This window comes from Rhamphochromis longiceps, linkage group LG15 (genome assembly GCF_057381845.1).
Source record: "Rhamphochromis longiceps isolate RC_006_pf linkage group LG15, R_longiceps_female_GT1.1, whole genome shotgun sequence".
Taxonomy (NCBI): Eukaryota; Metazoa; Chordata; class Actinopteri; order Cichliformes; family Cichlidae; genus Rhamphochromis; species Rhamphochromis longiceps.
Window position 1 is genome coordinate 36,685,615 of NC_140571.1, and position 27,150 is coordinate 36,712,764.

At 39.5% G+C, this 27,150-nt stretch overlaps 2 protein-coding genes across 3 annotated transcripts; both read right to left on the reverse strand.

Moving 5' to 3' along the window:
* Positions 1-1,912: 1,912 nt before the first annotated feature.
* Positions 1,913-6,129, reverse strand: LOC146653075 (interferon-induced protein 44-like). 2 transcript variants are annotated; one of them, XM_085382356.1, is made up of 8 exons: positions 6,034-6,129; positions 4,950-5,441; positions 4,180-4,228; positions 3,894-4,089; positions 3,658-3,810; positions 3,386-3,557; positions 2,940-3,040; positions 1,913-2,851 (listed from the first exon to the last, which is right to left on the reverse strand). In XM_085382356.1, exons 2-8 carry the CDS (start codon positions 5,419-5,421, stop codon positions 2,657-2,659), a joined length of 1,338 nt encoding a protein of 445 aa, XP_085238482.1. In that variant the 5' UTR covers positions 5,422-5,441; positions 6,034-6,129; the 3' UTR covers positions 1,913-2,656. The 2 variants fall into 2 exon arrangements, with proteins under 2 accessions (XP_085238482.1, XP_085238485.1); XM_085382359.1 differs by having other exon boundaries at positions 4,950-5,436; positions 6,034-6,123.
* Positions 6,130-20,372: 14,243 nt separating this feature from the next.
* Positions 20,373-25,823, reverse strand: LOC146653076 (interferon-induced protein 44-like). The gene is made up of 8 exons (XM_085381791.1): positions 25,519-25,823; positions 23,476-23,980; positions 23,263-23,311; positions 22,796-22,991; positions 22,560-22,712; positions 22,288-22,459; positions 20,955-21,055; positions 20,373-20,817 (listed from the first exon to the last, which is right to left on the reverse strand). Exons 2-8 carry the CDS (start codon positions 23,945-23,947, stop codon positions 20,587-20,589), a joined length of 1,374 nt encoding a protein of 457 aa, XP_085237917.1. The 5' UTR covers positions 23,948-23,980; positions 25,519-25,823; the 3' UTR covers positions 20,373-20,586.
* Positions 25,824-27,150: the final 1,327 nt, after the last annotated feature.

Sequence of the window (27,150 nt, forward strand, 5' to 3'; positions counted from 1 at the left end):
CACAAAAAGATGGATTACACCAACACACCAAGGACCTCAGCTGAGCAGATAATTGTAATTCCTTAATGAAGGCAGAGCCAAGCCCCCTTTGTCTTTCGGCAACTGCAAAGTAGAGAACTTCACCCTTGGTCTTTTGTTAAGCCAAATGAATCTCGAAATCTGCTTATTCCATTCCCTGAATTGCTTCTCTGGAATTTGAATAGGTAAAGCAAGAAAAAGATAGAGTAGTTTGGGAAGAATATTCATTTTAATTATCTGTATCCTGTTGCCAAGGTCGAGAGGGAGCAAGGCCCAAATGTTGAGATCGCTATATATTTCTCTATTAATACGACTGTAATTAATATCATACAGTTGTGTCAGATCTCTAGGCAGAAACACTCCCAAATATTTGATAGCAGTTGCCTCCCAATTAAACTTGAATTTTGCCAGTAGTGTCTGGTCCGGAGAAAAATTAAATGACAGAATTCGAGTTTTTTTGACATTAAGGACATACCCTGAATACAGGCCATATGTTTCCAACATCCCCATTAACACTGGTATACCTGAGCTGGGATCCGTGATTGTCACCAAGACATCATCTGCGTATAAACACACCTTGTACTCGTCCCCTTCTATTACAATCCCTTTCAACGATGTTTCCTGACGTATAGCCTGGGCTAGAGGTTCGATAAACAAGTTGAAGAGGTAGGGGCTTGCTGGACACCCCCCCCCCCCCCCCCCCCAAAAAAAAAAAAAAAACTTGTGTGTGCCTTCATACTTTGTATAGTACTAAACACAAGGTATAGCTAAAGGTGATGGCAGTATCAGTAGTTTCATGAGAAGTTGGTCACACGTAAAAAAAATACAGAAATTTGGTCTGTTTGGATGATAACACCACGTAACTTGAAAATTTCCCACTGCAGACACATCAGCTGCAGTACTTTGAACCCTCAGTATCGGTGTGATAGCATTATTTTAATATTTTATTATGTGCGTTTTATTGTGTAGTTTTGTTGCACTTTTTTGGTTGCATGCATTTATTTTGAAAGTGTGTCACTTCCTACCTACAGTCTCCCCCAACTTAAAGAATGACTTGTACCTGTAACAAAGGGTCTCGCAGCTAAGAAATGGATGCTAAGAAATTTTAATTGGGGTAATGGCACTTGATAAGTGTTTGTGAGGAATTGGGAGGACATTGGGCTCTTATTAGATGGCTATGTAGTGTTTAGTTAGGCATGATTAGTCTCCTCACAGCTCTGGATTTTTCAGATATAATTTAATAGTTGTTTTTTTTTTCTTTTTTGCTGCTTTCTGTCTGGTCTGCCCTCCCCTTGGGTCACATGATAAAAACAACTTCAGAAAAGAAGTCGAAGATCCTTTCTGCAACAGGTAAAGGACTGGCGATTTATCTGTTGCTGCAAGGAGAACTTTTCCACACTGAGACTCAACATTCTTACGTATTTTTCTTTTTAAAACTTTGAGGCATCATCTGACAGCTTTGATTGTTCAAAATGGTTTATCTTTATCTTTAGTGGCAATTCAATTCTAGTGCCAGTGACAAATCACAGCAACAGTCGCCTCAAGGCGCTTTATATTTTAAGGTAGACCCTACTATAATACATACAGAGAAAAATCCACCAATCATATGACCCCTATGAGGAAGCATTGTGGGAAGGAAAAACTCCCTTCTAGCAGGAAGAAGCCACCAGCAGAACCAGGCTCAGGGAGGGGCGGCCATCTGTTGCGACCGGTTGGGGTGAGAGAAGGAAGACAGGATAAAAGACGTGCTGTGGAAGAGAGAAAGAGATTAATAACAGATATGATTCAATGCAGCGAGTACTGATGCTTTTCACAAAACTTTGCACATTCCTGTACACACACGTTCAACTTTAACAAAAAGAAATGTATAAATCATAACAGTAGTGTTGTTACATTTGCATTTTATTTGTGCTATTACTACAGAACACTGACTTAGATGACTCATTTGAAGTAGTTATACTGACATAAACATTTTCAGCACAGATTGCATTTTTACTTTACTAAAAGCTTCACTGCATTCACTCTGCTCAGTAAGGACCATCACTGACAAAGCTGAAACACAGGTGAATGTAAATAATGTCAACATCATGATTAGACATGAAAACATCTGAAAACAAGTTCCAGGGAAAAAAGAAGAAACTGATAAATACTGCAAAGCTTGATGTAGGGAAACAGTTCATGAAAGGACTTGATGGGAAAACATCACACTATTGGCGAGTAGCCACAGTTTTAGCCACATTTAATAAAGAAAAAAAATAAGCAAAATACATTAAGTTACTGAATACATTTATAAATAAAATTTAAATGTTTGTGCAACATAAAAAAACTCTTATGATGAACATATTTTAGTTTGCCAGACCTATTCATTTATGATAAAATATATAAAATTAAATAAAAATGTCTTGGTGTATCCTCAATGCCAAATTTTTCTACTGCTAGATAAAATTAAACTTAATAATCAGTGCACTAAATTTCTGAAGTAAGACTCTGGATATCCCCGCCAAGGTATCTCACAATATTCACAATATCAAACCTCTGTCAACACTGGTAACCATCACTCTGCAGGGTCACCTGCAGGTACATGAAGTATTTTTAGGGATATTTCATCACTTGCTTATGCCGGCTCCTCAGTCTTCTCCTAGTCTTTGGTTTGTATGTTACTCATTCGGTCACTGAGCTCATCAAAGTAATTATCAACAAAGCGAAACATCTGGATGACGGCGCTGAGCAACAAGATGTCACAATTCATGTCCAACTCCAGCTCCTCGCTGTAGTTCTTCACTGGAATGATACAGGACAACGGCACCCCGAGCCGAGAGCCGGCCTCCTGCATCTGTATGAAAGAACACAGGAAAAAAGTATTAGTACCCTCATCTAATTTTTTACTCACTAAAAAAGAGAAGAAAAAAGTACAAACTCACCACATCCTTGATGTAGCCACTCCTATATACATTTCTCACATCCTCTTTCACCTGTGGACAGGCTTCATCTACTTTAGTGAGAAGGACCAGCTGAGGAATACCTGGAAACAAAGGAGCAGGAAGATCACTTCCAGACTGCCAGAGATGTTTATGTATTGGACTGTAAGAATTTTAGGAACACATCTGGACTCATTGAAGATCAAATGAGCTGAAGTTGAAAACTTTGATCACATGAAACAGTCTGGATGCAAAACTGATCTGCCTCCAGTTATGTTATTGTATTTTTTGGTATACCTTTTAAAAAATATATAATTTCACGAACTTTGATTTACACATCACTGCATTTTCTTTTGATTTTGTTTACATGGCATGGATTGTACATTCCACATAAACTTGTTCAGAAAAAAGAATACAATGAAACTGAAGAGGGACTCAGTTTTACTGACCGATTAAGTTGACCTTTCTGCGGATAGCATCCAGCTTCTCCTCCAACCCTGTGGGCATGATGGAGACCTTGGAAGCATCAATAACATAGGCCACACAGTGGATCTTGTCCTTGAGTCCAGGAGATGTGCGATAGCTGTGGGCCTCAGGATGCAGAGGAGCTGAAGGGTTGAACTAAATGACACAGTTGAGGAGAAACAGAGACACAGTTTGAGTCGACTGCTGACAAATCAGTGTTTCATACATTCAGTGTCCCGCTGATATAATATAGCACCTGATAACGGTCTGGCAGGTGACCTTTGAGGATGCTGCTCAGATCGTCTATGTCAAGCCCCGCCCCTTTGGTCTCCTCCAGTCCCATGGTATCACACAAGATTATTGGCAGAGGTTTCCCTTCACGTCCAGCTTTCACAGAGTAGGAGCGAAACTGTTTACAGTACAATGAGAATGAGTGACAGACCACTGAAATCAGTCACAATAAGTGGAAATCATCAGACAGCAGACACAGACCTGTGTGGTGAGGCTGGTGGAGGAGGAGCCAGAGATGGCCTGGCTGGTGACGTGGCCTCTGAATACAGAGTTGACAGAGTTAAAGAAGCTGGACTTTCCAGCTCCGACTGGTCCAATGAGCAAAACCCGAGGCTGGGTCACAGAGCTGACTGTGGGTTTGTAGCTTTTAATGTACTCAATCAGCTCCGTCCTCTTCCTGTACAAAACAAGGAAATAAAGAACATTAGAAGTCATATTGACTGTGAATTTTGCAGATATGCCAGAATGGTGGTTCTATCAAACCGACCCAGATTCCCAGATTACAGTCCTCCATGGTCTCTCAAGTTCAGTTGTTCCTGTTAAAGAGAAAAAATAAATGATAAATATCAGATTGTAGGTGTTTTAGGTGCACTTTGTAGCACAGTTAATGTGCTAAATCTAATGTCATCAGGTTGAATCTTAGCTTGCTTTTTAGTAAATCATATATAAATTGATGTACAATAAATCACAATAAACTTCACACTCACGTAGTCAAGATTTGCGAGTCATTTTATTATATTTATCTATAGACTGTCACACCTAAAATGTATCACTGCTTGTCTGCAACAACTAAATGAAAATGTGATTATTCATGCTTAATCATGCTAGTTTTATGTCAGTTGTAATGGGACTCAAACCTTCAAAAAAGTTCACTTTTTGTATTGCCAGTTGACAAAATAGTTTCCCAAACGTCTTGTGGCTCATCAAGCTGTCAATTTTAAATGTGCATATTTATTTATTTATTTATTTGTGGATAATGTCTTTCACCGTGGTTCACTCTAGTCCCCAACTTTAGATGTCACTGACTTTGTTTCTCAAGTTTCTTTATTGTTTTGTGATGTTTTGCTTTTTGAGATCTTTTAGCTTACTTCATTTTTTCAGACATCTTTAAATTAAGAGATTTCATTATTCGGCAGGTCTGTTAGTAATCATGCTTGGGTGTTGGCATATTGTAGTATTTGTACTGTGATATATCAAATTTATCAACACTTATCTGCAACAGCTAAATGATTACATGATGCCTTATGTTACACTTACCCTCCACTTGGTAGACTTCACACTCAGTCAGGTTGAGATCATTGCCATGCATTTGAGCAGCGGGGAAGTTGTAATAATTTCCTGGATTGCTGTGCGTTACTGCTTGGCTTGCATTGACAAGAACCAAATCTTCTCCAAAATAAGGCCCAGAGTTAGCTATCATTCTCACTGCACATGCAAAATTATTAACTGGATATTTGATGAGCTTTTTAGCATTAAATGTGAAAAGAAAAGCCTGATCATCATTCACGTACTGTCCAGACTGACTAAAAGGTTGTTTGGTGTAGCCTCCAAACACAAAACCAGAGTTGTTGTAGCCCACAGACACAGTGGGAGAGCGGTTGTTACATCTTTGGTGAAATGCTGCACCGGTGAAGCCGTGGATGCTGGCCTTGTACAGCAGCTGTAGTTTGACTCTCCCCAGCTGAGCGCAGATTGTTCTCTGCTGGCTTTGTGTTAGTCTGGGGTTCATTTTGGACTTGGACTTCTGAACTGAGTAAAGGACAGTGAATGAATTTGTGGAGCTCATTGAACCAAAACAGACACAAATGGTCAAAACTACATTGTTTTAAACCACACAAACTTAAAGCAACACTACAGCATGATTAGAATTTCCAAGTCATTTGGATTAGAATTATTCATGTTATTCTTTCTTATGCATTTCTTGCTGAAAACTTGGTGACAGGAAAGCCTGATTTAGTTTACTACAGATCGCTTTGTTATGTCCTTCATATTTTGTCTCTCTGTTTCTTTAAAATACTAAATATCCTCGAATAAGAGTAAGATGCACAGTACCACAGCATGATATGAAGCATGACTTTGTATTTCGCGGTAGACCACACCCAGCTTATAAACTGTGCCAAATAGTTCTCCTACTTGTTCATCAGTCATTTACCCCATTTTTACTGGTTGCAGGTACTTTTAGAATATTTTCATACATGTTACTTAAATAAATAAATCAGCGAACAATCATTACACTATTGTTCATTAATTAACTATCAATGAACTACATCACATGGCATTCATAATCTAATCAGAATCAAAATCTTATCAATATGCATCTCTTTAATAATTTCAGTTTTACCTCCTGTTATAGAGAGCTGAGGAAAAAAGAGAAGAAATCACAAATGCGTTGTTCAGATGTGACAAGCAGTTTCAGGCCGGCAGAAACAAAACCGAAAGTCTCAGACTGGAACACGCTGGATTTCAAAATAAAACACTGTGTCCGCTGGCTTTTCAGTTTAAAACACATATAAAACAAACCTAGGTGGCACACATCATAAATAATGTATACTTTTGCTTATGTTTTATGAGGGGTCATTGTTCTTCATACTAGTGATAGTATGAAGATAGAGTGATAGAGTGAAGTAAACCACATTAACATAATTAGATTGATTAAACAGCGACTTGCTCAGAAGGAGGTGAGTGTTAGAGCATTTGATCATTATTAATTAATTCAACAAGAATTCTCCCCAAAGAGTAAAAATCAACAATAAGAAAACTATAAGAGCGGAGAAGCCCAAATTGCTCCAGCTCCAAGTTAACCTTTGTGATGGCTTTATTCAAAGCAGTAATGGAGATGGAAGAGAGAACGGTGCACTGGGTAATGCTGTGTAACACGAGGAAGGCCGTCTGTGCAGGGTGAGGATGACTGAAACACGCAAATTTCACTTTTATGCTGTGAAAGAAAAAACTTAAAGCACTGAATGAATGTCAAAACCTTTGATAACATATTTCTGAATCACATTTGTGTTGCATTCAGAATTATATTTTATCAATTTCATTAAGAAACAAGATTACTTACTTTAGCTATGTGCAGCGTTTTGTTGTTGTTAAAGCTTTCACAGAAATGTTAAAATCACACAAACAAAAGTTTTAAAACAAACCCATTTTTTAAATGTTAACACTGAAACATAAGTGATTATCGATATGTGAATGTTGACTTTTTTCTTATTACGAGAAAATTGTAGGCCAAAACTTATAGTCAACACTACTAAGAAGCAGCTTAACCTGATCCAGGGCCAAATGTTTATTCTCTGCCAGGAAACAGTGTAAACAGTGAAAAGGAGCATTTACCTGCTATTAAGAAAGATGATGAATAAATAAAGTGCAGATTAGGCATTATTGGCTTTGCTTGTGTGTTCTGTTTTTTGAGCAATAAACACTGTGGTGGCAGATTTCTTTTTTCATGTATTGATCACATATTTAATCATATCACATTATAGTCAGTGTTGGTCAAGTTACTTGAAAAAAGTAATCAGTAACTAATTACTGATTACCTCCCCAAAAGAGTAATCCCGTTACTTTACTGATTACTTATTTTCAACAGTAATTAATTACTTAGTTACTTTTTAAAAACCCGATTTACAACCTGAAGAGGTGATAAAGCGATAGATCTTTCAGCCCAATTCTACTTTTTCTACATAATCCATCATACAAAATGTAATCAAATGGAAAAGTCTCTTTATTTTTAACTTGTTTTATCAGTTTTAATCTTTTAACTTTATGCATCAAGCAAAAATTTAATTATATGCAACATTCTCTGACTGGAATAAATTAGTTTAACATTTAAACCTATTTTCTACACATTCCAGCACATAAAATAAAATATTTTTTGTGTTTACACTCACTCTTTCAAATAGATGCAAGTAAAACACAGCAGAAAATAAATAAAGTCAAAGACTCAGCGGTCCTGTTGCTCTATTTTCACCTGTAAAGCAGGACTGCGGTAGGCGGAGGTTTACCCTGGTGCAGGTGTGCCGCGGTCAGTTGAAGAATCCGCGAGTTTCTCTGTGAATTTCCCATTACGTTGTAGCGCACTCGGTGCTTGCTTGGAAGTTTAGGGTTTTTTTTCGCTGTATAAAGAAGTTTTCTTCTCACGCACAATGGACGCTAATGTTTTTGTCACTTTTTATGGAATCAAACTCAAAGTAAGGTCAGTACTTCCACGCTTTAAACGCTGCACGCTCATACTCTCTCCCACAATCGATATGTGATCCATTGTTGATCTGCACACAGCTGTTGTCACGAACGGCGCACTCGCTTACGTCACTGTCGTGACGTTTTTAGTAACGCAGTAACGCAGCGTTACTACGGGAAAGTAACGGTAATCTAATTACCATTTTGCAATAGTAATCCCTTACTTTACTCGTTACTTGAAAAAAGTAATCAGATTACAGTAACGCGTTACAAGTAACGCGTTACTGCCCATCTCTGGTTATAGTAATATCACTTTCTCACTTTACTATAGTAAGAGCACTCCTGCCACTAGTTTACATACATGGGGAATGTTAACACAGTGAGGCCATTATAATGGGAGACGTTAAACAGATAGTGGGACTCCTTCTGCTTATCAGGGATGTAAATCCTTAGGTGGAGGCCAAGCAGAAAACAAGGTCATAATTCTCTCTGTGAGGGAGAAGGTATAGAAACTGACTGTTTGGACTATTGGAGAGAGTCAGCTTTGCCATAAGAGCCTATCCTTTGCTCTTTCTTGTGGTCTTCATCTGTGCTCCTAATGATTTCTGCCCAACTCGTCAAATAATCTTATTTTTCAGCCTCATTAGACGAGTACTGTCCTCTTACTGGGGGTCAGTTGGTGTTTCAACTAGAGATGGCACGATACCACTTTTTTATGTCCGATACCGATACCGATATCATAAATTTGGATATCTGCCGATACCGATATGAATCCGATATAGTGTTTTTTAATCAACAAAACTGTTTTTTAAATATCTTGCTGCATTTTGTATAAGTTCATACTCAAGTTTAAAACAACAACTACACTAAAGCTATTCTGTTATACCTGTATGCAAAAAAAAATATTTCATAGTTCAGCAATACTGATCAATCTAATAAACTTAAACCTACACCATCCTCCCTATTCTGGTATTTTAAAGAGTACTTAGCATAAATATTAAGCAACCTAACTAATAGGGTTCCAACTCCCAGCAACAACAAAAATAAATAAATAAAAAATAGGGAACCACCCCTCACGCTCCACCTCATGATGCTTAATCGCCGTAATCAACCTTAATTTGATGCAGTGTGAAAAAAAATGCACAGAAATCAATTATTTTTCAAGAAATATTAAATAGATTCAACATCTTTCTTCAACAGAATTGCAGACTGCACAGATGGTACCTTCCCAAAGGAAAAAGTACTATAGCTTACTAGGGTATATATATTAGACTTAATAGTTACTATATACAATAATGGACTTCTATTCATTTTGCATCAAATTAAAACTTTGGGTGTCAGATAATTATTTATTAAAAGCTAGACATTTTAAATGAGAATAAGAAAGAAAAGTATGTCTTTGTGCCCCCTTTTCCCTGTTAATGCCCTATCGGCCCCCCTGGCTAAACTTTGCTAGATCCGCCCCTGCACAGTTACCAGCCGTCAGCTACGTAGAAAAAGATCCTGGAGTAGAAAGTAAGATTAAATACATTCTAACAACAGCTGATCAAGCTTAAACGTGCTGCTGTTGTTCAGCTGCTGGTTTCCTCTTTCTGGTGCAAAGTGGGCCAAAAGCAAACTAGAGACACGGACTCGCGACAGAAAAGCCGATCAGCTGATCGTTAAGCAGTTTCATGATTGAAGTAGCAGCAAGAAGAGGCAGTCTTTTGTTAAGCTTAACGCAGGAATGCTTTACAAACATTCAGAGATGGACTTACACCAGTGGCGGCTCCTGAAAAAAATCTCAGGGGGGGCAATTTTTATGATATCGACTAAAATGACCCATTTAATGAGTACATCAAACAACACAATTTTAATTTAAATTTAAAATGAACAACCATATTCTGGCCATTTGTATAGATTTGTAAAAATGAACAACCACGACTTGCGCTGGAACCAACTCCGACAAAAAGTCCTGTTGTATGCTTTTGACTTCTCCTTCGTTGCCTGGGTTAGTTGAATTTCGGGCTTGTCAGGTCCCAACTCTTTAACTTGCAGTTTTTCTGCCATTGTCCTTCTGGCAAAAGGGTAGGTTAGAAGCGATCTAACCGAATTTGGGGGAGGCTGTGCCTCAACCGTTAACAATACCGCTGCCATCGTCTCTCTCTGACCTTATAGCTCACTTAGGCTACTGACTGAGGTAAAATTCTAGAACAGCAAATCTTCGCGCGTTTTCTGCAGGGGCGCAATTTTAAGCGCCCCCAAACCATTTAATTCAGCGACGCTGATAGGTCAAATATTTATTATTTTCCCCTGGCAACCATTTAATGATAGGCTATTTCGCTGCATATCAAGGGCGCTTTGACGAGCGCCCCAGAAGAAGAAAAACACCGTTTGTTGGTTGAACTTTAATGAGTCAGCTGGTGAAAATGTTAAAATACGCCTGGCTGTATATGGGCACACACATAGTAAAACTATCATTGATGAATTTTTTAAAAATATATATTTTTACTCCTCCACATTTGGGGGGGCGGAGCCCGAGCGCCCCCTATGGGCCAGCCGCCACTGACTTACACACTTGCTTTACTTCTCTCGGGATAACTTTGTCGGAGATGAAATGCCGGGTTGCTAGCGAAGCTCCAAATGCTATCCAGACCACCGACAGGTCCTGCATGCCACAGCCGCTCTATCACGTGATGCATACTGCTCCGACGTGCTAACGTTCTGAGGTGAGTTACGGCGTGTTGCAAGTTTTGTGAGGTGCTTTCGTGATATTTAATGGATCGGATTACATTTTTTATTTTTCTCCGATATCCGATCCAGTAATTTAGGTCAGTATCGGACCGATACCGATACGTAATATCGGATCGGTCCATCTCTAGTTTCAACTGGAGAAAATGCTTCAATGTTGTGAAACAAGAGAAAACAAAAGCTCACTGAACACTAGGGCTGCCACGATTAGTCGACTAGTCATGATTACGTCGACTATCAAAATTGTCGACGACTAATTTAATAGTCGACGTGTCGTTTGAAGTTTTGTAAGATCCCAAAAGATGCAGGAATAAGTAGTAGGATTTAAGTGTAATAACGGACTGAAACAGAAGATGGCAGCACTGCATGTACAAGGATGCCAGCTGCCATTAATCTGTTCAGTTTATCAAGACACCACATATTTTCAAAAGCGCTCCGGCGTTTTCGGAGACATCTGTTACCCACTAGCTCGATAGCAAGCCGGGGTTCAAGGCTCACTAGAGCCCATGAGAGCAGCGGACTCCTGGCAAATCATTTTCAAACCCACCGCCGTCTTTCGCTACTCAGGTTAAACATGATATTGTGGTGAGCTCAGACAAGGAGGAGACGGAGGTATTGTTTGGTCTTGCTTCCCGTGAGCTAGCCAGGGAGCACAGCCGTTTATTAACATTTGCAGAAGAACACTGCCGCTAGCTAACTGCTCAGCGCGGCAACAACAACAACACACAGGGCGCCCTCTGACCCCGGAAGGACACACCGTCGCAGCGAGAGGGCGTCACCCGTCACTATGGCAACATAGACAAACAGAACCCCGAACAGCCCTGACCCGCTACAATATATAAGTCACTTAGATAACTTAAAAATGTTTTTGTTTGTTTTTTTCAGTATTTTATTTGTTCCTGAGTAAATCGGCTGAGTTTATTAAACTCCGCCGAAACAATCTGCACATTTAATTAAAATTTAATAATTGTCTTTATTTTTAGTTAGCACATACCTTAAACACTTCAAGCTGTAAGCTAATGATAGTTATATAAGAGCAGATGCATGCTGGTGTAATAAGCTGTAGTTTTACGTACAATGGATGCATGATCTGATTAGTCGACTAATTGCAAAAATAATCAGTGACTAGTCGACTATCAAAATAATCGTTTGTGGCTAGGGATGGGTACCGGTGTCCGGTTCTGACATAAACGGTAGTAACCAGACCGAAAAGCAGCGCACATTTCGGTGCTTTATTTCGGTGCTTTTTTTTCCTGAGCTGTGATACACTTCTAGCCAATCATTTTACGTTTCCGAGGATAGTAGGCGGGTCCAGGTACGTACGTTCTTTTAGAGCAGAGCTACAGATTAAAAATGCCCAAAGCGAAGCGGTCAAAAGTCTGGCTGTACTTCACAGCAAAATATGCAAACTCAGCAGCCTGCAACAAGTGTTTTAAGGTGATACTGTGATACTGTCAAAGGAGGTAACACCTCAAATCCGATGAAACACCTGGCGACGCATAGCGTTTTTTTTTAAAAGCCGAGAAATGCGGCGTATTTGATAGCTTGCTGCGAGACTTCACACTGAGCACATCTACTGCGGGTGTGGTGCCTGTTATTGGACCCGGATTTAGCAACATCCCCCAAAAACCCGAAGAGGAGAGTCCTGGCCCCTAGCCCTGCCAGTGTAGCAGAAATGATGAGGATGATGATGGCAGCAGCAGTCGTTCTTCTCTGCGTGAGTAGCTTAATGTTGTTCGTGTGTAATTTACGTTGAGTAGGCTAACCACGTTATTACATTAATGCATGTAAGGTGAACTAGCAAACATCATCATAGTTACATGCGGCTGTCTTCTTGTTTGATGGCAGATACTCCTTTCACCTTGGCCAAAAAGGCTAAAATGACCAAAGAAAAAGTTGAAAACAGTTAAACATGAGAGGTTTTTGGACAAAGTTTGTGTTCTCCATTCTTTAAGCACCGGTTTGAGCACTGGCACCGTTTCAAAAGTACCGATTTGGCACCGGTATCGGATAAAACCTAAACGATACCCATCCCTATTTGTGGCAGCCCTACTGAACACCTGGACTTCTGTATTGTATCAGTCTTGCTGTTTGGTCTGTGAAAGTTTGTGACAAAGCTGGAGAAAGTTCCCTGTCAATTATGTGCATGACACTGATATTTTAAAGACCATTTCAAATGTGCTCATTTTGAAGTTACTTCGCAGCTCATTGACTAATGATAATGTGACTTCACACTCAATCAGGTTGAGGTCATTGCCACACATCTCTGCAGAGTGGAAGTTGTAATAATTTCCTGGATTGCTGTACACTACTGATGCTTTTGTGGACAAGAACCAGTGCTTATCCAAATTAAGGCCCACAGTTAGATATCATTCTCACTGCATTTCCAGGACCAGTAACTGGATTTTTAAGGAGCTATTTATCATTGAAGGTAAAAAGAAAAGCCTGATCATCATTCACGTATGGTTCAGACTGACTAAAAGGTTGTTTGGTGTAGCCTCCAAAAACAAAATCAGAGTTATTGTAGCTCACAGACACAGTGGGAGTATATTTGTGACATCTTTGGTAAGATACTGAAATACTGAACCACTGAAACCATGGATGCTGGCCTTGTACAGCAGCTGCCACTTGACTCTTACTAGCTTGGGATTCATAGTAGTAAGTGAAAAAACCTGCAGTCTGCTGAGACTGAAGAAGTCACCCAACTTTTGGGGATTTACTTACCTGGATGATTGAGCATGCATCAAAACATTTAACAGTGTTTCCTAAATACCCTCTCTTGTCTGATCATTTCCTGTTAACATTTAAATTTACAATGATTGATTACACAGCAGTGAGAAGTAGACTTCATCCCAGTAGATGTCTTTCTGAATGGACTGTAACTAAGTTAAAGGATAAAGTTCACCCACTGTTATCATCTTTAATGCCCTGTACCAACGCAGTGCAGAACAGCTACCTGAATCCCACTCCCACAGATGTTGATTATCTTGTTAATAATTTTTTTCCCCACTATAGACGTCCATGGATACCGTAGCTCCTTTGAAAAGAAAGCCACAAATCAGAAGAACTTGACTCCCAGGTATAACTCTCAAATCTTAGAACAGATAACTCGTAAGCTAGAGAGGAAATGGCGGTATGGCAGATGTGTGGCCCTCCAAGTATGTTCCTTCTGCAAATATACCCCAAACCTGTAGGGCTGTCGTGGCTTCATGTATGGTTGTGGTGGTGTCCACGGTCCATACTCAGATTGTCTGTGAAAACATTAGCCCACATAGCAGACAGGTCTGGCCCAGATCTGGTATCAAGCCAGCACTGCTGGCTGACTTCTGGCATGATAAGACATATGTCATCCAGATATGGGCTTAATTAAGGTACACATTAGGCTGACATCTGGGGCCAGAGCTGAAACTGTTCTTGGCCAGCACAGGGGTGTCTGCAACTGGCCTTGTGATGGCCCATGTGTGGGTCACCTCTGGCAAACCAGATCTGGGCCACCAAAGGGCCATCATTCTTTGCGGTATGTGGGCCATGTGTAAGCACACTGTGTGGGTCAGATGCGGGTCAGATGCGGGCCATACCAATTTTGCTATGTGGGAGGAATCCACGACAGCCATACAGGACTGTTTTGACAACACGGTTTGGGGTATATTTGCAGAAAGAACAGACTTGGAGGGCCACACATCTGCCGTACTCTCATACATCAACTTCTGTACTGAGAGTGCAACAACAACAAAAACTCATAAAGTCTTCCTGAACCAGAAGCCATGGCTCAACAAAGAAGTGCAAGCCCTACTAAGAGCATGTGACAATGCCTTCAAATCAGGAGACCAACAAGCCTACAAAGAGACACGCCAATCTCTGCTAAAGGGCATAAACAAAGCCAAGTGCAAATACAAACAGTGCCTCAGGGGAACATTTTAGCACAAACAACTCCAGAAACATGTGGCAGGGGATCAAGAGACTCACAGGCTACAAACACAATTGCACACAAACAAACTCTCTGCACATCACCTTACCTGACACTCTAAATGAGTTCTCCGCCTTTGACCAACAAAACAGGGACATCAGCACCTGTTTCAGAGGGGGACAATGCCCCCATTCAGCTGGAACAGCATCAGGTCAGAACCACACTGCACAGAGTCCAAAGCAGCTGGTCCTAACAGAGTAGTAGGAAGAGTGCTTAAAGCATGTGCAGACCAATTAGCAGAGGTTTTCGCCTTTCATCTTCAACCTCTCACTGCTATAGTCTGTAGTACCATCCTGCTTTAAGTCAGCCTCCATCATTCGAGTGCCCAAGAAGAACACAGTGAGCTGCTTGAATGACTGTCATCCAATTCCTTTAATGCCCATAATCACCAATTGTATTTAGAAACTCATCATGTCACACATTAAGGCTGTCATTCCTGCAGACCTCAATCCATACCAGTTTGCATACAAGGCAAACAGGTCGACAGACGATGCCACAATAACAGCTCTTCACACAACCCTCACACATCTGGACAATAGTAACACTTATGTGAGAATGCTGTTTGTGGACTTAAGCCCCACCTTCAACACAGTTCAACCCCACAAACTGGTTAAAAAACTAAGCAACTTAGGACTCAGCAGCTCACTGTGCAACTGGATATTGGACTTCCTCAGTGATAGACCCCAGAACGTCAGGATGGGAGAGCACACCTCCTATTTTCTTTGTATTATCTGTATTATTGTATGTTCATAGGGTTGGTGTGTGTTGCCTTGGGCAAGCTATCCTGTGTATTCGTCAACATCTGGATGTCCAGTCTGTGCTTTGGGGATTCTAGATTGCACACAGGCTTTAGGCAGTGGAACATTCAGGTGAGGGAAGTGCTATTGCCCAGTTATGAGGTAGTTTAGGTGGGTGGGGAACAGTGATGGGAATAATGGCGTTACAAGTAACAGCGTTACTAACGGCGTTACGTTTTTCAGTAACGAGTAATCTAATTAATTACTATTTCTATCGTTACAACGCTGTTACCGTTACTAACAAGAAAATGCAGTCCGTTACTATTTTTTAACAAACAGACGGTTGAAGCTGTGTTCAGCTTACGGCATCTTATATCAGTTGCACAGAAGTAGCTCCAAGTAATCTGGGCGCTACAGCTTTATGCAGCTGCGCACGCTCCCGCGGACGGCAGTCACTTTCTGGCATACGATCACTTTTTGGCACAACACGTGTTGCTAAGGGGGCAAAACAATCGTATGAGCAGTGCTGGGACTAACGCGTTATTAAGTAACGTGTTACAGTAACTACGTTATTATTGTGGTAACGAGCATGGTAACTAGTTATTATGCCAAAACCAATCTAAATCCCAGGTGTTATTCGTTACTTCGTGTGGTGGCTATCGCGGAGCTTCCACAGATTCAGTAACATTAGCAAGTGGTGGAGGCCAGCAGGTGGATGAGGGAAAGGGGAGGCAAGAGGAGAGACCCGAAGCGGCCGCTGGTCCGAGTGTCAGGAGAACTGAACTTCAGGTAATAAGTTATGACCTTCAGTCTATCTGGGTCAGATATGAACCAAGTTTAGGTGGAGTTTATTTTCGTTGTGCTGACTTTTTTCCGTACTGCGTACTAGCTAGCATGACGGAGTTTCTATACAGCTGGGTGGGTGCTATGATGTTACTGATGTTGAACTTTATTTTGTTCATAGTTCATAAGGTTAATTATTAGAGTTGCCAACCGTGCCCTAAAAAACGGAATGTCCCATTTTCAGAGAAAATATTGTGCGTTTCGTATTGAGGTGAAAAGGAACGCGATTTGTCGCGCTAAACAACAGCAGCACGTTTAAGCTTGATCAGCTGTTGTTAGATTTTATTTAATATTAATTTCTAGTATCAGCTGATGTTTGCTGGAGCCACAGCTGTAAAAGCTGCTGGTCATGATATCAGTTTGGTTATCTGGTGAGAGGGAAACATGAAGATGAAACCAGGAGACGTCCTTACTGAATCATCAGAGCTGTGATGGAGAAACAGGTTTACCTTTTAGGTGACAGGAATGAGTTGAAGGGAAGTTATGAACTGTTTCTGAGAGACAAATAACACCAGGATCCTTTTTCTATGTAGCTGACAGCTGGTAACTGTGCAGGGGCGGGTCTAGCAAAGTGTTGCTGGGGGGCAGGTAGGGCATTAACAGGGAAAGGTGGGCACAAAGAAATACTTTTCTTTCTTATTCTCATTTAAAATGTTTTGCTTTTAAAAAATAATTACCAGAGTCTTACAACAAACGATTGATAGATTGATACATATATACCATCAAAACAGTGTACATCACTGTCACAACAGCGTTTGTTTTCATTCAAAGGCTTTATGATTTTTCCTATAATGGCGGGCCGGTCTCTAGTCAAAATGCCCGGGACAATTTTCTGTCCCAGTCCAGCTCTGTATGCAGCTCATCTGCAGTCTGGTGTTACCTACATCTTCCTATTCAGAAGGCAGAATTTCCGACTTCTGAGTACAATCGAAAGCACCACGACTGCAGTTTTTGTGTTGGATGTAAAAAGCACACATGTCGCTGTGATGTAGGCTAGAATCATGGCGGCGGTCAACAAGAGAATTCTGAGTAAAACCAAAGTTACTTTCCCTAGTAACTAGTTACTTTGAAAGTAACGAGTAACTTGAAGTAACTGAGTTACTTTTGATAGAAGTAACTAGTAATGTAACTAAGTTACTAATTTAAAGTAACTTACCCAACACTGCGTATGAGTGCTGCTGTTTGACTGAGTAAGAATAAAGTAGTAATGGTAAGTGAATCACACGACCACATCAAGATGACAAAGTTACAAGGTGATATATACCAGTTTTTAAATTGTGTTGAAAAATGGAAAAATGCACCATGTTGACCAATCAAAAAATTATATGGCAACATGACATTTGGTTGTTTAGGAAGAGGAGGAAGTTTCAGGAGTGACGGCGAGAGAGAGCGAGAGCGAGTTTTGAGATGTGAGAGATTTGTGACCTATAGCGTGTTTGGAGTGTGTAGTTAATGTCTTGTCTTGTGTAGTGTTGTGGATAGTTTTGTGCTGTCTGTCAGAACAATGAGGTGGCTGCTGTCTCCAGGTAGAAAACAGGAGTGATACACCTGCTGTCAGACCTGCAGGTATCAGGCTGTGATGTTCTCCTTTATAGTGGACAGAAATTATGTTTTTGGAGTGGCACAAATAATTTGTGTGGCATTTTATTGAATGCAGAACACCTGATTGTTATGTAAATAGTTTGAAATGGTTATTTTAAGAAAAATCAAGGTAAAAGGTAAATGGCTGCAAATAACTTTGTTTCCAAAACGTGTGCATACGGTTTTAAAATTGAAAATGTATATTTGCATTTAAAGTTATGAAATATGATTCATTAAACATGTTTGTGGTTGTTACAGTAAAAAATATAACTTTTTCTACTCTGATTTTATGTTTTTTTTGTCTGATTTTAGATCAATTGTGTTAATACAGTATGTCAAAATGTAACTGTAAATTCAGACATGTGAGGTTGTGCTGAAAAAGATGATACCAAACAAGGCAAATAAACAGTTTTTAAAGGTGAAATGTGGAGGAAACATCAAAAGTAGTTAAAATGGCCAATTATACCCTGGACCCCAGAGGGTTAAACTTTTTTTTTTTTTTAAAGCAACGCAATAGTTACTTTTCAAGTAATTAATTATTTTTTGAATCTTGTAACTCAGTTACTAACTCAGGTACTTTTTTTTGAAGAAGTAACTAGTAACTAGTTACTTTTTCAAAGTAACTTTCCCAACACTGGCAGGGAAGCGTCTCAGATTCAGGAAAGCCTATCTTGTCCTTTTTGTCTGTTGTTGACTAAGTGTGTGACTGGTGTTGAGGCTGTAAGGTATGGAGCCCAGAATTCATATATTCAGTGTCTTGCTGATGAAATGCATTACCTGATAAAAGTCTGGCAGGTGACCTTTGGGAATGATGGTGAGGTCATCAATGTCAATTCCCACCTCTTTGCTCTCTTCTAGTCCCATGGTATAAAAGAATTATGGGCAGAGGTTTCCCTTCATGCGTACCTTTCACTAAGTAAGAGCAAAATTATTGGCTACACCCCAAAACGTGGATCACTGAAATGAATCACAGTGACTGGAAATCATTAGACAACAGACACAAACCTGTGTGGTAAGGCTGGGGTGGTGGAACCAAAAATGGCCTGATTGTTGATGTGACCTCCGAATACACAGCTGACAGAGTTAAAGAACTCATTGGACCAGCTCCAACTAGTTTTCCACACAGCTATGTTCTGTCTCTGCTCTAACGTTCAAATAAAGTCAGTAATTGAAAAAGGGTTACTTGTTTATGCTTGATTTTGTCCTCTCCTTCATGCTCATCCTAATTCATGAATATTGCTCCTTTTTGGCTCTGCAGGAGCTCCAGTGTCAGCAGGAAGTCTTGATGAACAACATCTTGGCCCAGCAAGAGTTTAGGGTCTTCAAAGAGCGCTGCCTCCTTTCCTTTCAGCTCCATATGCCAGACCCTGTCCTCCCCAATCAATGGTATTGCCTAGATGATTATCCCAGTCCCCCTCTTTCCATAGTAGGATGCACACTAGAGCTAAGCAACACAGCTGAAGCAAGTAGAAAAAAAAATGCAATATTCCTTTTCCAGCAGGTGGCAGAGTGGAGCTTACTGACTTCCAGGACTGCAAAACTGATGGAAGAACCAAGTGAGGGAATTTGGCCATCTGTCTGAATGAGTGAAGAAAATAATAATAATAATAACTGCCTGCTTCACATGTTGCCATTGCAGCAAAATAGTCATTTTATCTATGTAATATTAACATTAATCCTCTCCTCTGACACTGTATAATTTTCTTACAGTGTCAGCATTTCAGTTATTAAATATAAAACTGAATACAGAGAGAGACCCCCAGACAAGCAGTAAAGGGCTGGTAGAATATCTCAAAAGAGGAATGAGCATTTGGTAATAAAAATAAAAAGATTCTAGTCTTCAGACAGTCATTGACTGATTTCATCCAAGTGTTAAAAACAATCCCCATGTTTAAAATAATCCTGACTAGTCCAATTAATTTTGTGCCTCTGAAAATGGGAATTTTTGTGTGTATAAAAACGGCTCTAATTCATAAGCTGTTAATGTAATAGTTTGTGTAAAAATGCTTAAATAAAGCTGAAAGTCTGCACTCCAATCACATCTTAATTGCTTGAAAATCCACTGTGTTGGTGTAGAGCTGCAAATTTATGAAAGACGTATAATTATCAAAATGCATAACTGTAATTATTTTATAAAGCCAACATCCTGAATTTTTTTATGTTTTCTTTTTAAAATTCTACTTTTACCAATCATTTAATTGTCACATTTACATGAAGGCATCCAGTCTAATATAAATATAGTAGGCATGATAACAACTGAAAAATGATTAATTGAAGGAAAAACCCATTACTCATTAGTGTATCATTACTACAGAGTTTGATGTGAGGGTAAAGTGTCTGAAATGACAGAATACTAAAGCTTTGTTATGATTATGCAAATGAGGACCCAAATACAGGACAATGGAGGCAGAATGTTCAGAAAGAGCCGAGCCTTTGTTGTGGCTGATTCAAAACTCCAAAATAGACTAAATTCAAAAAGGTATAAAGCAGCAATCCAAACAGAATCAACTTTCCTGGATTTACTGAATGACTGAGCGTGGACCAAGACAGGAGGGTAATAAGACACATTCATTATGAGACACACAAAAAGGTAATCAAGGCAGTCATACAGAGAGCAAGCAAAACTCAAAGATGATCAGAATAAAACTGTAAACGTGGTGATGTCACTCAAAACTCACAATCCAGTATGATAACAAGGAACTCAAAAGTCACAATAATGAAGAAGAATCAATAAATCAGAAACAACACCAAATCCCAGGGCCATTAGAAACTTCAACTGTTTGCACTGATGATGAATAAACGAAGTTTTTTTTTTTTTTTTTTTGCTGTAAACGAACCATTTTCAGGCATAATTCATCAGCTACTCGGGTTGGTACAGCTGCTTCTTAACTTCATTCCGCTCTGTGGTTTGCATGCTGCTCATTCGGTCACTGAGCTCATCAAAGTAATCATCAACAAAGCGAAACATCTGAATGACAGCGCTGAGCAACAGGATGTCACAATTCATATCCAACTCCAACTCCTCGCTGTAGTTCTTCACCGGAACAACACAGGACAACGGCACACCGAGCCGAGAGCCGACCTCCTGAACCTGTATGACACAACACAGGAAAACTACTACTATTATTATTATTATTATTATTATTATTATTATTATTATTATTATTATTATTATTATTATTATTATTATTAACCACAATAGCAGTAAAAAAAATAAAAAGCACGTACAACGTCCTTAATGTAGCCACTCTTATAAACATTTCTCACATCCTCTTTCACCAGTGGGCAGGCTTCATCTACTTTAGTGAGGAGGACCAGCTGAGGAATACCTGGAAACAAACCAGAAAGATGACTGGTAAAATACCTTAGGTTTTTATAATGAGATTTCAGTATCTGAAGATCATGTATCTGGAATAATCACAGCACTGTGCAAGAGTCTTGAGTCACTCACTATTTTTTCATATTTATCTTTTTTAAGTGGTTCTGAGCAATAGTTCTCTAGTCTTTATGAAGATCTTTAAAAGTTTTTCCATTAAATAATTTCCACATATTCTTTGTCCAGTTATTGTAACTGATCATGTTCCAAAATATTGCTGCTACCTCTGTCCCTGGCTTTATAATGAATTGCATCATGATGAAATTAAGATGAATAGTGTTGAAGAGGAAATTGTTCTGTAGTGTGACCAGTTTTACTGAAATCATTGACATCATGATCTATGTCATACAGAGATCATGATATTGTGTGATGTTATGGAACGGGCATCTTCACAGGTGTTTATGTAGGTTTTGGATAAACACATGGTAACATTCAGATGAGATTTGAGGACCTGCTTCCTTCAAATCACATCAGCATGAATCACAAAAAACACGGTTTAAGTCCAGCTTCTAAACTAGCCTGCTAGCAATTTTATATTTTTTGTTTATTGAATAAAAAAAGAATTTGACAAATTTCAACATTTGAGATGTTTCTTTGCATTGATAAATACAGGTTTTGAATGATTTGCATTCATTCATCTTAACAGGCTGATAATTAGGTAGGTATTGTTTGGGGAGCATTGGCTTTTTCTCTCCTTTAAATCCTGACCTATCTGGCAGCTTTTGCAATCATAATAATGATCTGAATGCAGTGTTGTGCTTCACATTTTGCTTTTTCAAGATCAGATCTCTAAATTATCTAAATGCTCCTCTTGTTCAGGCGTTTATTTTATCTGTTTATTTATTCATATCTATTTGTGTTATTTCAGTTATTACATAATATGTCGTATACAGTGTGACAATGTCTAAAGCAGGACAGACAGGGAAAAAAGGGAGGGGGGTGTGTGATAAAAGGATGCACGATGTATCGCCAAGTGCCGCGCCTGTAAGAAAACAAACATGCTGCACCTGGAACACAAAACTTCAAAAATACACAGGTGAATAAATCAACATTGTGTGTGTGTGTGTGTCTGTGAGTTTGTGTAAGAGAGAGTGTGAGTGTGGATGTGTCTTTCTCTTTGTCACAGTGGGAAGTGGGAAGCCGCAATAACGCTATCAGGAACCTTGTTGACTCAACTCTACTGACCCATTAAGTTGACCTTTCTGCGGATAGCATCCAGCTTCTCCTCCAGCCCTGTGGGCATGATGGAGACCTTGGAAGCATCAATAACATAGGCCACACAGTGGATCTTGTCCTTGAGTCCAGGAGATGTGCGATAGCTGTGGGCCTCAGGATGCAGAGGAGCTGAAGGGTTGAACTAAATGACACAGTTGAGGAGAAACAGAGACACAGTTTGAGTCGACTGCTGACAAATCAGTGTTTCATACATTCAGTGTCCCGCTGATATAATGTAGCACCTGATAACGTTCTGGCAGGTGACCTTTGAGGATGCTGCTCAGATCGTCTATGTCAAGCCCCGCCCCTTTGGTCTCCTCCAGTCCCATGGTATCACACAAGATTATTGGCAGAGGTTTCCCTTCACGCCCATCTTTCACAGAGTAGGTGCGAAACTGTTTACAGTACAATGAGAATGAGTGACAGACCACTGAAATCAGTCACAATAAGTGGAAATCATCAGACAGCAGACACAGACCTGTGTGGTGAGGCTGGTGGAGGAGGAGCCTGCTATAGCTTGGTTGGTGACGTGGCCTCTGAATACAGAGCTGACAGAGTTAAAGAAGCTGGACTTTCCAGCTCCGACTGGTCCAATGAGCAAAACCCGAGGCTGGGTCACAGAGCTGACTGTGGGTTTGTAGCTTTTAATGCTCTCAATCAGCTCCGTCCTCTTCCTGTACAAAACAAGGAAATAAAGAACTTTTCCCATTTTAGAAGAAGTCGTAGTAGTAAAATTATTTTTGCTAATATTACTTCTTTGACAGAAGCAGCTGCAGTTACACATATTCCATATTTTGCATGGATTCTGTCAAAATCTAAAATATTTAGTATACCATATCATGCTAAGTATTCAATAGTATACTTTACATTTAATGTAGAAAGGATATTGTGCACAACCGAGGAATGTTAATAGATCAAGCAGGATGGTTTCTTCCTTAAACTTACTCAGATTCCCAGATTACAGTCCTCCATGCCCTTTCAAGTTCAGTGGTTCCTGTTAAAGAAACCAGTAAGTTTATTTGTGATTTTAAATTGGTGCCCAAATCCAAAAATATTAATGTAGTACAGTTTTAGTGAACTACTAGTTCTGTTATTATATAAGAAATTTATCAACTGCAACATCTAAAAAAAACAACATGATTTTTTTTTACAACTTACCCTCCACTTCGTAAACTTCACACTCAGTCATTTTGAGATCATTGCCATGCATTTGTGCAGCAGGGAAGTTGTAATAATTTCCTGGATTGCTGTACGTTACTGCTTTGCTTCCATTGACAAGAACCAGTGTTTCTCCAAAATAAGGCCCAGAGTTAGCCATCATTCTCACTGCATATGTAGGATTAGTAACTGGATATTTGATGAGGTTTTCACCATTAAATGTAAAAAGAAAAGCCTGATCATCATTCACGTACTGTCCAGACTGACTAAAAGGTTGTTTGGTGTAGCCTCCAAACACAAAACCAGAGTTGTTGTAGCCCACAGACACAGTGGGAGAGCGATTGTCACATCTTTGGTGAAATGCTGCACCGGTGAAGCCGTGGATGCTGGCCTTGTACAGCAGCTTTAGTTTGAATCTTCTCAGCTGAGCGCAGATTGTTCTCTGCTGGCTTTGTGTTAGTCTGGGGTTCATAGTTCAAATCTTGTTATCTTTAATCCAAGAAGCCTATTTGAAACACACAAACAAATAATAAAAAACCATCATAAAGTGGTGAGCTAACATTTTTGGGGGTTTTGTAACTGTTCCTTTCAACGGCTCTGGTAGCAACTACAGCCATGGTGGAGAGTATGATTGACTGAAAATCTTTCTCTCATTTGATTTACTTTTACCGGAGCAAATTGAGATGTTTCATAGGTGTGATGCATCTGAGAAATATACTTTTTAAAAAATGACCAGTGGTGGAATTCCTATCCTATTCATAGTCTTTTTTTCTTTAGGTCACCTCTATGATAGTCTCAGAGACAAATATTAATATATTTAACCTGTCTGGGCAACATCATGTAGTGATAGCTAAAAATAAACCAGAAAGATGTGATCATTTTGTATGTTTCACTTCAAATTAAGGCTAAAGTGAATCAATTATTGGGTGAGAAAAATAATTTTTCCAAAAATGGAAAACAATCAGAAGATTAAACAGGCTGATGTTACTGAGTGAACAATGGGCTGTGAGTTCAGTTAAATATCATAAATAATAAACAATAAACAAATTGTCATGATCACTGATAAATGGCCATGAGTAACATTCACAGAGAGTTGGGGAATGACCTCACGGCTCATTGTTAGTCAGTGGTGCCAGTGTCAATAGATGAAGTAGGCAAACTTGGACAGTCGCTTTGCAACAAAGTGGGTTTGGGATGAATTTCTTCCTCTTTGATTGGGTATTTGGAGTTTAAATTAAGCAGTTGAGAGAACCATGGGGAGGGCCCTGCATTATTTTAAGAAAATTCCGACACAGCTATCACTGGGCCCCGCAGCCGAAAACACCGTTATTAAAAACGGTTGGAAAAGTGGCGAATTTTGGCCTGGATGGTTTGCTGTGCCGCTTTCGAAGAATGCAGCCAATGAATTGGGGAACAGCCAAAAAAAAACTGTCAAAAGGATTAGACACACCCAGCTTATAAACTGTGCCAAACGTTCCACTAATATCATGAGTTTAACACAGATGTACTCGTTGCACTTTCTTAAGGTATCGCTTTGTACTTTTGGGGCTGGGGCGATCGTGGCTCAAGAGTTGGGCGTTCGCATTGTAATCGTGAAGGTTGCCGGTTCGAGCCCCGGCTTGGACAGTCTCGGTCGTTGTGTGCTTGGGCAAGACACTTCACTCGTTGCCTACTGGTGGTGGTCAGAGGGCCCGGTGGCGCCAGTGTCCGGCAGCCTCGCCTCTGTCAGTGCGCCCCAGGGTGGCTGTGGCTACAATGTAGCTTGCCATCACCAGTGTGTGGGTGGATGACTGGATATGTAAAGCGCTTTGGGGTCCTTAGGCACTAGTAAAGCGCTATATAAATACAGACCATTTTTGTTATATTTTTAAAAAGTGTATCCACAAGCTCAAATGAAAAGTCGGAGTAATAACCTACTGGGCATTGTGTTAAAGTCAGTTTAACACAATGCTTCCACACAACAACAAAAACCAGCGCATACATTATTTTTTTTTTTTACAAAGTTCTGAAAATCATGCAGCTCTTTAATATTTTCAGTCTTACCTGCTGTGGTTAGAAACTGAGCGGGGATCGTGGTTGCGCAGATTACACGTGTGACAGCCGTCTGCGCGCTGTGCAAGTGAAACTGGATGTCTTGAACGCCTTACGTGCAGTGTTGCTAAAGCCTGTGCTTTGTGGCGCCTCTCCTTTCAGTTTAAAATATCTAAAAGTAACAATGGCAGAAACTACAACTTCAACTTCTCTGTGGGGTTAATGATTTATTTTCCTACATTCGGTCCTAGTCTGATCTAGAAAACTATGAGTATTAATTTCAGGAAAAACAACAACAAAATGTTACCACCAATACGTCAGCAGTACTCCGACGTAATGACAGGTTTAACCTGTTAAGCCTGTTCGCAATAGGCCTACCTATCTCCTCCCTCACTTACAAGTCAGCCTTTCCCTTAATATTATTCAGATAATAATGGAGATGGAAGAGAGAACACAAGATGATGCCACGTGTAACCTCAGCTCTCTATAAAGACAACCTGTGCATCTCAATGATGGCAGGTTTGAAACACATATGTGTGATTGTCTTAATCTACTGTAATTTTACCTAATTAACAAAACGGTGAGTGTAGTAAGTTTTAATGAATAACAATTTGACTGATAAAGATCATTCTTATAATAAAAAAATAAATTTATTAAGAGTTTTAGCTTTATTAATTAAAGTTTTTGAGAAATAAAAGAGAGCATGCTGTTGTACAAGACTGATTACATTTCCTGTTTAAATTGCATTGAAACGCAAATATTGACTTGAGTCTTATTTTTAAAAACCAAAAAAAGATCATTTTGTAGGCACAAAATCCTCAAGGATGTTGTTACAATTGAGAAACGCATATAATAACAGACACAGTCAAATCCAGTCTTATACCACAGCTCTCTTGATACTACGCCTCATGCATTCTCGTGAACATACACAAGTAAATTCTTAAGATACATTACCTGCTTCAAACAACAGCAAAATTAAGAACATTTTTTCTGCACACTGAACTTTTAAAACAGAAACACTTCCGTATGGTCTGACTTTGAGCAGCAAAACATTTTGGTTTCACCAGCCTTAGTTGTTGTTGTTTTTGTTGTTTTTAATTGACTTATTGCATTATTCTTTCTCTTTTATATTTTATTGCATCATTGTTGTGCATTTCACTTATTTTAGTTGCATTTTACATTGTTTAGCAAATGTGCTACATAAATAAACTTGACCCTGTCTTCCCAGCCCAGGAAGGACACGCCCCTTTTGATGGTGATATTCAATAAATCCTTTGAACACAAGATGGAAATCAAATATCTCTATGCAGTTCATATTTTGTGGTTCTGCAGGAGCTGAGGAATCAGAGGAATCCTGACGAGAGATCCAGCCTGCATCTGTGGCAACATGCGAAGTAGCTATTGGTTCATCTGTCTTGGTCGCTCAGCTCCACCCTGTGTGCAAACACTGTTATTGCAATGATAATCATTATATTGGTATGACGTTAGAGATACTAAAACTGCTGCAAGTTTCACAAACAGGACACAATTTATGCATGCTAAATATATAGCTACAACAGCAGCGTTTACCAATCAATGTTTTAAACTAATTAATGCTAAAAATGAAAGTCCATTAACCTTTTCCAGTGCACAATTTCTCCAGCC